The 10655-nt window shown below is 42.6% G+C and overlaps 1 protein-coding gene across 1 annotated transcript; it reads left to right on the forward strand.

Annotated features, from left to right (window-relative positions):
• The first annotated feature begins 4947 nt into the window (after positions 1–4947).
• Positions 4948–10266, forward strand: LOC134612240 (zinc finger protein 501-like). Its single transcript, XM_063456588.1, has 3 exons — positions 4948–4986; positions 5662–5735; positions 9017–10266. The coding sequence occupies exons 2-3, from the start codon at positions 5723–5725 to the stop codon at positions 10264–10266; spliced, it is 1263 nt and encodes a 420-aa protein (XP_063312658.1). The 5' UTR covers positions 4948–4986; positions 5662–5722.
• Positions 10267–10655: the final 389 nt, after the last annotated feature.

Consider the following 10655-nt stretch of genomic DNA (forward strand, 5'->3'; position numbering starts at 1 on the left):
CTGGGAGGAAGTGGCGGGTGCTCTGACGTAATCGTTGGGGCGCTCTTACATAGTTACATAGCTGAAAAGAGACTTGCGTCCATCAAGTTCAGCCTTCCTCACATATGTTTTTTGCTGTTGATCCAAAAGAAGGCAAAAAAAAAAAAACAGTTTGAAGCACTTCCAATTTTGCAACAAGCTAGGAAAAAAATTCCTTCTTGACCCCAGAATGGCAGTCAGATTTATCCTTGGATCAAGCAGTTATTACCCTACATTGAAAGATGATATCCTTGAATATTCTGTTTTTGCAAGTATGCATCTAGTAGCTGTAGCTTAAAGCGCCCTAGGTAATTCATTGCCATCGGGTGGCCCAAAGAGCATGGGCCACCCGATGGGCCCCTTTAATGCGGCCCCGGCGGTTGTTCCGTGTGGCCGGACCGCACCACAATCTTGGCGGGCACCGCGGTTGCAGCGACCACTGCGACCGCGGTATTTCCGCCAGTGGTACACAGGGGACTTTAACCCCTAATCATGAGAAATCTAACCTCGTGGGGTGTTCTCAGTAGGGGTTTGAACCCTAATACGTTATAACTGTTGGGACCTTTACCTCACAAGAGCCAAAATAGAGGGAGTATAGCAACTATACTAATGGCTACAAGTTAACCACAGTTCAAACTCCACTTCTCAGATTAAGAGAAAAACAGTACAGAACACACAAAGGGTATTCTTATACTCACGAATTAAGTATTAATCCCACCTTCTGATGTCCAACTGTTATTGGGGGTCTCTTCAGGTGGCCTATTGATGTATTGCTAGCCAGCAAAGCTTGACCTTTTGAGGGAACACAGAGGAACAGGCAAGCATTTGGTTAACCTGAAAGAAAATGGCATACACCAACACAGTGGTAGGATGCTTATTTATTTAAACTTCACATAATATTTTATACCTTTTCAACAAAAAGCAAGTCGTTGTTTGTTACATTTTCTGTTTGTCAGTAGGCAGATGGTGGAGCATTGAACATCAAGGTAACACCTTATCTTTAGCGGTAGTATGGCTCTGGCTGGGCAGGCACAGTCTAAGTGTCTTTTGACTTTATTGGCCTCCCACAGAGAGCATTTGTGACAAACAAATGCTTCAAAAACACTTCTGGTAATTTTCCACATCAAACAAAAAACTTCAAGTTTTATACAAAATGGATGTTAAATCTAAAATGGAGTTAGTAGCTTATTAACTATTTTCTTTAAGTCATATAAAAATAAATAAACTGGGGGGGCGGAGCCTAGCCAGCGAGCTGGCTGGACGTGCTATGCTAGAGCTCCCGATACACGAACCCAAAATCGGCGTATTAACAAGGCTGCAGGGACCCTAACCCTCCGGGAACAGACCCACGGCAACCAGCTACATGCGACTGTGACACACTTCCCCCCCCCCCCTATGGACCGGTGGGGGATATCCCGGTCCCCGCCAGACGGAGAACCTCAGGCCCTACGCCTCCGAACCAAGCCTGTGAATCCTTTGAACAAGGCAAGCTTTGGGGCCTCCAAGATGGCGGACAAGCGTGACATGAGAGAACGCACTAAGCGACCACTACCTAGTCTGGGCACAGACATCACCGAGAAAGACTCAATTGACATGCATTTTGAGGACTTTTGGGCTAAACTGCTGGCACTCATACAGCCAACTAGGCCATACAGGACAGAGCAGATGAACTGCACGGATCAAGTAAAGGGGAAACCGAGGAAACTCCCACGAGACGACCCGGCACCTCTAACTACAACAATCCGGATTAGGGGCCACACCGCACCGAGAGCATTGGGGGTAAGCCACCAAGGGGGGCATCCACGCCAGCGGAAGGTGGCAAAACACAAAAGCCAGAGGCTGGGTGACAATACCCGCCGCAACACCCCAACGAGGAACACTGCGAGCCGTCCTAGAACCCAAGTCTGCAGTACAAGGCCACCAGCCCATGCTCAGCAACAAGGCAGGAAGGCGCAAGCAGCCTACCGCAGACCCAGGCAGTCCCCTGGAGCACTGGACCCGAGTTCCCTCCCCCCATACAAAGTTGTAGGCGCTCTGACACGGGCCCACAACGACACATGGCACATGGGAGAAGGCAAACCTGACCCACACCTACTTCTACGAAACTACCCGACGCCATCAGTGCAAGCTACACCTAAAGGAATCGGCTGATCCCTTAGCAGACGGGCAGCATGCCCTTCCCTGCAACCACAAAGGACGCGGTGCAGTTATGCAGGGACACTGGTCAGGATTACAACATTTGAAGCCATTATGCTGGTCATGTTCATTTGCTCCATGTAACCCACAGCAAACCCCCACCTGCCGATCCACCAAAGGCTGAGACGAGCTGCAGTAAACTACATGGCCAAGGAACTCTGTGCAGCATCAGGCGGGTAGCGGTTACACTGCCCCCACTGCGACGACCCTATGGCCACCAACTATATGCAAGGGACTTAGCATGTAACCATTCCGAAACGAACGCTATCCTGCCTTTACTCACTCGCTATTCTTAGAGTAATATGTTTTATTTTATTCTTTGCCTTTTATTTCTAATATCTCTCCTTGTGTTGTTTCCTGCCACTGCAGTGGGACTTACCTACCCACACTGTGCCCAGAGGTGCACTACCTAGATAGTTCATTTATTTACGGTTCTACTTGTATATACTAACTTGCTCAGTTGGCTGTCCTAGTTCATAAAAAGCTGGATGTGCTAAAATACACCCTCCTTGTATTAATCTAGTAGCCAGACACGGCCACCTTGCATTACTCATATAATAAAATGGCGGCCATACTTAGAGGAAGATTACCGAGCTCCACCAGGGCTCACTGGCTGCAACGCTTAGAAGCATCTCATGTTTAAAACTAACGCCCTTCGCTCAGCAAACAATGAACTTATAACCTGCCTGACACAAATGTATTGCTGTAAACACCTTTCGCCACCAGTTTAAGCTATAATATTAGTAAGCCATTACGACCAGCTTAACTCTGTTATTCACTATTGATGCCAATAATCTACTGCTCTACCGTACTAGTGTCACACTGTTCCTCATGGCACATGCTTGTTAAAAGCTTACTCGATATTAAGCGTATGTCTCACTGTTCTTCATGTGCTTAACTTTATGTTGATAACTTGTTATTGTATAATAGTCTACACAAGCGTAGCGCAACACTTAGATAGAAATGCTTTATCTTATATTAATCGACTACTCAGCGACAACTGTTTGTTTTTTCTCTTATTTTTTCTGCATGTATAATCTTACTTGTACACCTACAAAAAAAAAAAAAAAAAATAAGCGCACAACATCTTGACATTTTCTGCATATACCTGTGACTATACTTCTTGTGAAATGCATGTCTTATTTTGAGCTTGTACTTAACATTGCGCTTCCAAAAATAAAGAATTAAAAAAAAAAATAAATAAATAAATAAACTGTATCACACTATATATCTACTGTTTTTTTCCTCTTACATGTAAATTCCATGAAGGCAGTAAAGGTACACACTCCATTGGTATAAGTATACACCTACTGACAAAATTTGCTTTTTTTCTTTCACTATTCCATAAAAAGCGCACCACGTTTTCACTATCACTGAAAGGGTTACTCCAACCACCATGACCACTGCAGTAATTTGAAGTAGTCACGGTGATAGAAGACACATTCAGAGTTTTTTGCACGTGTGTCAGGGGCTAGTTACATGCTTGGCACATGTGAGTTGGGCATCAGTTCTGGTGCTGTCTAGTGTAAATTATTTGTATATTTTACGTCTTTTGTCAGCACTGGCACAACAGTCTTGCAGGCAGAGTGCCACTGACCGAGCCGCTTGTACATCATGGTCCCGGGGTGAATTGATTTCCCAATTAAAATCAGATCACTCCCCCTACCTTTACCTTTCTGTGATGCAAGAGATGAGAGCGCGTCCAAGTGAACTAATAGTACGGAAGAATTTTGTCCTCTTCATTTGATTCAGATATTTGGTGATTCGGGTTTTTCTTATCAACCAAACTTTGTCTGATTCATCCGAATACAAATCCACAAGTCTAATGGATATGTAGTAGTTAAATATATCCAAACAACACCAGCAACAACTAACGTTTTTTGTAGCATACTGCAAAATAATGATATATATATATATATATATTTACCTTTTTTCCCACGCCGAGATAGGAAGCACCTCAGGTGGCATTCTCAGCGACTGCCACTAGAGGTGTTAATACCTGAAAGGGCAATGTTTACATTAAATATACTGCAGGGAAAGGCTGTAGACACCATAACCACTACATTAAGCTGTAACTATAATGTCACTTTAATTTAAACTGATTATAGTTTTGAAATCTACACTTTTCAGAAAAAAAGAGCACTCTGCATGCGGGGTTAACCCCTTAAGGACACATGACATGTGTGACATGTCATGATTCCCTTTTATTGCAGAAGTTTGGTCCTTAAGGGGTTAAATGTGATATGTTCCACTCAGTGGTTTTATTCTCAGTATCACAGTATTTGTGTCCTTGTGAGCTGGAACGTTCTATACTTGTTAAAGCATATAGAAGAGAGATGTGAAAATTGCATTATAGACAAACTCCACTAAAACAACAAATATCTGCATTAGACTTCCAAATAAAAGTTCTAAGAACTTTGCAACATGGAACTTTGCAAACTCATCCCCCCACGCCCCTGTGTGATAAAATAAATACAAGTAAAGCGCAGCTGCACTTTGGAAGTCACTGAATTCATTTAGATAAAGAATCCCAAGCCAATATGCACTTATCATGCATGTGAGATAACCATTAAATACAGAGTAGCTGACGAGTTCATAGGCAATTTCCTTTAAAGAAAGCGGAGCATTCTGGGATTTGTAGTTTTAAACCCGTTCAGGCGTCATATTGAGCCGACGCTAACGAACTACAATTCCCACAACGATTTGCAACCACTTGGCCGATAAGATCGCCCTCATATATCCGTTTTCAAAAGGTTTTCTTCGGCAGTCAAGGTAAAAAAAAATAAATAAAATTAATTAATAATAATAATATCAACCCCTTTATTTTCCATCAGGTATAATATTGTGAATGACACTCGTTTTAGTTACCATCACCACTTATAGTCTGTCTGATATAGTCTGTGTTTGCAATGCAGTGAGTGGGCAATAGCACTCACCCATTTATCACTGTTTTCTATTAGGGGGTGCCTTGTATAGTGTTAGCGGCCAGTATAGGGTCGTTTTGCTTTAAAGCTGCCTTTTGTAGTCAGAATTCCCTTTCACATTTAGCTCATGCAAATAAACAACAAAAAAAAAATTATAAAAAATAAAATAATGAATCACAAAATTTAATATGTTGCCAATTAAAGTCCCGTTATAAGAGTTTTCTATGTAAATTACACTGTAGTAGTTTAGGCTTTATCAATATGCAGATAGCAGGCAGTATTGAGGTGTCTGCAGATCCAGGGGGCGATTAAAGAGTTCTGACATTCTTACTATGCGATTAGTATTGATCTAACAAGTTGCATTCAGTGAATCAGAATGTCAGGCAAGGCTCATGCACACACAGGTCAATTATAGACTCTCATCTTTCACCTCATAATACATGTTGCCTATGGGATGGAGACACAGTCAAAATAGTAGAGGTTTGATGGCTTTGGTGACAAAAGTATATTCTATTTATTGCAGGTTTTGCACCAACTAGTGTGCATTATTATGGGCACATGATGGAAATGATCATGAAAACAATATGGCAACACTAGGTAAATGATGATACATTGTGTACTGTGTAAAAAGTATAACTGTTGGTACTGGTTACAGTATATCTGTATTGACTGTACTGTATGATGCTTGGCTGCAAAAATTCACCACCAATCCTATATGATGTTTACCAATTATTTTAGCATTTTACTTTGGCAGCAATAATTTACCTCACCAAATTCAATTGGCTGGTAAAGTTAGCTTGTTCACTTTACAAACCTCATCTCCTTTTAAAGCGGAACTGTCACTGCATACGGTAATTTAGAAACCCAACAATGGTGACATTGCTGCAGGGGACTGGTGGGCTTTACTTACCTGAACCTGCCCCCTGCAGAAGCCATCATCATCTTCCTGTCAGTCCTCTATTACTCCTGTCACCACAGCTGCCAGGAGCAGACATTACTGCTGTACTCTCGCGCATGCGCAAGAATACAGCAGCGAGGTCTATGCAGGAGCCTCCATTGATAGTGCTCATATTCCTGCAGCTGTCACTGGTGGCTGCTGCGAGATGGACAAGGCTTAATGGAGGTAGTCTGTCCAGTGTCAGGCATAGGAAAAATACTGAGACAAAGTAGTCCCTACTTTGCATTTTGCAGGGGTGACAGTGGCGTTTTATGTGTGCTAAACATTTGGCTATTTGTACAGTGCATAAATATAATGAAATGCCTTATAAATGTAACTGTTCTCTTCATGTGTGCTTCGCAGTATCTGTATTAAGAGAAGACCATTCTCCTTGACCTAGGTGCAAATGCTTGGACAGGAAATTCCGGGAATTGTGTCCTCTGCAGTTTGCTATCTCTTCACGTCTTAACTTTTTTGGCATAAGTGATGGAAAATGCCGTCATAGCAATTGAATCTTAAAGTATCATGTTCTAAAATGAAAAGACCAGCTTAATTGCCAAGTGCATGGCTTCATGGGCCTAGCTTAGCTAAAAGGAAGGCCATGCCATGCTGTATATGGTCCTTGGCTGCCAAATTGGGATTATAGCAAAATAGAATGATATTTCCATTGAAATAGATGGCATTGCCATTGATCTCATATGAAAATAGTAATTTAATGTGCATTTGAATGCATGATATACTGCATTATCAAAGAATGTAAATTCACTAGGGAATTACACATTTTAGGCAAAAATAATTCAATTGGAAACATTATCTAAGTCGTGTTGTGGAGTTCATAAAAGAGAAAAACAGGATACAAAATATATATATATGTTTGTATGGGATAAAACAAACAAGAAAATATATGACCAAGCATTGTATGCAAGAACAAAGAAATGGATAGTTATGTAAACACCTCGTTCTTTTTAAAATGAAAACCCTGTTCTTGGTGTTAAAGAAACACTCCAGTACCATAGCTAATACAGCTCTGGAGCCCTCCCAGTATAAGTATGCAAATTAAGAAAGATTTGATATCTTATCTGGATCATCTCCTCCTTCCCAGCTTGGAAACTCTCTGTTCTAAGCTAGTTACATTAAAGGGACACTGTAGGCACCCAGATCACTTCAGCTAATTGAAGTGGTTTGGGTGCTGTGACCCTTTTGCACCTCGTGCTGCAATGTTAAAGTGTCACTGTCACAGCCGAATCCAGTTTTTTTCTTTATAAACTCCCCTCCCGACTCCACTACATCTAATTGTCCCCCTAAACACCCCCAAATGCCCCTAAGCCCCTCATATTACCTATTTTTTCAACTTTATTTTCTGCCCAGACCTAGGTCCTGGGCACCGCCATCTTTGTGTGAGTAGATGAAGTCCCTGTGGGAAACGTCATCTGCCCACACTAGATAGCACTGTGAAATTCCTGCGCATGCCCAGTTAAACACTTGGGCATTCGCTACGGGAATTTTGTCTATTAATTAGTCAGAAAGACGAATGAATGAATAGAAATTTCAGACGAACAAACTGAATATAGGTGTTCGTTTGCTCGTTCGTTCAGTTTATTACAAGGAGGGAGCCACCGGTGCGCAGCTCCCTCCTTGTAAAATGTAAAGATAGAAGCGGCAGGGAGCAGTGCTCCCCACCACTTCCTAAGCCCCCCCCTGTCCTCCTTCACTCTATGGGGGTAAAATCTCCCGAATGCCCCTACTCACTATGCCGCGAGTAAGGGCATGTCTACTAAACAGTGAGCAGCCTGTGGCTGCCTACTATTGTAAAAACAAAAAAACAAAAAACCTTCCAACAAGTAGCCCCATGGTGGGGCATCTATTAACTAGCGTGGGGTTTATGCAAGTAAACGGGGGACATAGGGTCCATGAGCAGCGGGTGGGGGCCCTAATTGAAAATGGGGGGTGGGCTATTGTCCTCCTGCCCCAGCCCCCACCCCTGAGCGGCATGTGTGGGCCCTAATTGACAATGGAGTGGACACCTATTGTTCTCCCCCGGCCCCAAACCATGAGTGACGCAGGGGGGGCCCTAACTGAAAATGGGGGGGGGGATATTTATTTTTTTTGGGTCCCCCCATTTTCATTTAGGGCCCCCACCCGCCACTCATGGGTGAGGGCCAGGTGAGGAGGACAATAGGTCCCCCCCATTTACATTTAGGGCCTCACCCGCTGCTCAGGGGTTGGGGCCAGGGGGAGGACGATAGGTCTCCCCCATTTACACTTAGGGACCCCACCCGCCGCTTGAGTGGGGATCAGGGGGAGGACAATAGATCCCCCCATGCATTGTCATTTTGTGCCTCCACCCAGCGCCGAGGGACACGAGCGCTGGATTTAGGTAAGTAAGCCCTACAGCAGGGGGGACCCGAGGAAGGGGGGGACCTATTAATCCTATAGTGCCAGGAAAACGGCTTTGTTTAACTGGCACTATAGGATCCCTTTAACCCCTTAAGGACACATGACATGTGTGACATGTCATGATTCCCTTTTATTCCAGAAGTTTGGTGCTTAAGGTTAAAGCAGAGTTTTCATTAAATACATAAAGAAAAGTAGGGATGTATATCCTTATGTACAGCAGTCGAACTGACAAAACGTCACAATAAAGGATTGTTAAAACAAGGTTCTGTTTCAGTTACCAATCAAATTTACCCACAATCCATCTGTAAAAGCAATCCCACAGACATCATGGGCAGAGGAGAACAAAATGGCCGCACAGGTATTGAAATCCGACACAAGGAAGAGAAGATCATTAATATAGATGACGTTAAGTAGCAAGGGAGCATAAGGAAAGGAAAACCAAAATGTAAAAAAAAAAAAAATTACAAGACCGCTTTAGTGGTGGTAGTGGTAATAATAATAGTAGTTGATAAGTCTTTATTAACTGTTTGTTTCTTTACTCCAGATTTCCGAGTAAGGATGGAACACATCTTACCTGATCTTTCTAGCTTAGAAATGGAAGTAAACCATAGTGAGGATGCCAATTCTATTAGCCCATCAGAAGACAGCAACGAACGGGCATGTTCATCTGTAGACTCAGCTGAGGAATTCGATCCACCTGAGGAGTCAAGCTCCCAGGACGAAAAAAATCCTCCAATATCCAGTGACAATATTGATAATGGAATTGAAACACAAAATGTTTTTGATGAGGAGGGAACTTGCTTTTCAGACGACGCAAAAGATGCTGACATTTGTAAGAAACTTCTTGCTAAGTATATGTGCATGGTATGTGGTAAGATGTTTTATCGGAAACCTGATTTTACTGTTCATCAGAGGACGCACACGGGGGAAAGACCATACACTTGCACTATATGTGCAAAAAAGTTTACTCAAAGCTCTAGTTTAGCTCGACACCTTAGAGTCCACTCTGACGTAAAACCTTTCATGTGTACAGATTGTGGGAAAAGTTTTAGCCAGAACTCACATCTTGTAACACACCAGAGAATACACACCGGTGAAAAACCTTATTCTTGTAATGAATGCGGAAAATGCTTCAGTGGTAGCTCAAATCTGGTGAAGCACAAGAAAGTCCATGCTGGGGAGAAAGCTTGGCATTGCCCTGGATGTGGCAAAAGCTTCACATGCAGCTCACAGCTCCGTACACATCTTCGGGTCCACACCAATGAAAAACCCTATGCTTGTGAAATATGTGGTAAGTGTTTTAGCAGCAGCTCAAATCTAGTTACTCATCAGAGAGTCCACACCGGGGAGAGGCCTTACAGCTGTTCTGAATGTGGAAAAAGGTTTACTCAGAGCTCAAGTCTTGTAGTGCACTGGCGAGTTCACACGGTGGAGAAACCATTTACATGTACATTCTGTGGGAAAGGTTTTAGCCATAACTCTCTTCTCGTGAAACACCAGAAAACTCATACTGAAGAGAGGCCCTACATCTGCATTGAGTGTGGAAAAGGTTTTACTGGTAGCTCAGCTCTGGTTAGACACCAGAAAGTGCATACAGAAGAAAGACCATATACTTGTAATGAATGTGGCAAGAAATTTAAAGACAAGTCGAGCCTTGTAAGACATACTCGAGTTCACAATGAAGAGAAACCATATACTTGTGCAAGCTGTGGAGAAAGCTTCAATGATGGCTCAATTCTTTTAGAACATCTTAGGACCCATGTTTCTGAAGAGACTGCAATAAATGAGGGCTGATTTAGAAAAAAAAAACGTTTTTCAATCAAATCGCGTATCACATTTTTTGGCCTTTACTTCTAAGTTATTACAGGTTACATTTTTTATTGATCTGTGTAAAAATGTTTTGAAAATTGAACAGTATTGTTAAATCATATCTAAGACACACATATCCTTTATAAATCAGAGTACTGGTTTCACATTTCAGTAGACCCATGCAAGAGTCTCTAAGGGACTATCTAAGCACCATAACAGTGCACTGTGGTGGTTATGGTGTCTATTCCTCTGTCACTGTCCCAGGTAGAGGTGTCAAGCCATTTTCAAATGATTTGACATTTACCTTGCTCTTTCGGGGGCTTGCAGCGTTACCTGTCTGCACTGAAGTTCATTTCTCTGCATTAGCATTTCAC

This window comes from Pelobates fuscus, chromosome 5 (genome assembly GCF_036172605.1).
Source record: "Pelobates fuscus isolate aPelFus1 chromosome 5, aPelFus1.pri, whole genome shotgun sequence".
NCBI lineage: Eukaryota > Metazoa > Chordata > Amphibia > Anura > Pelobatidae > Pelobates > Pelobates fuscus.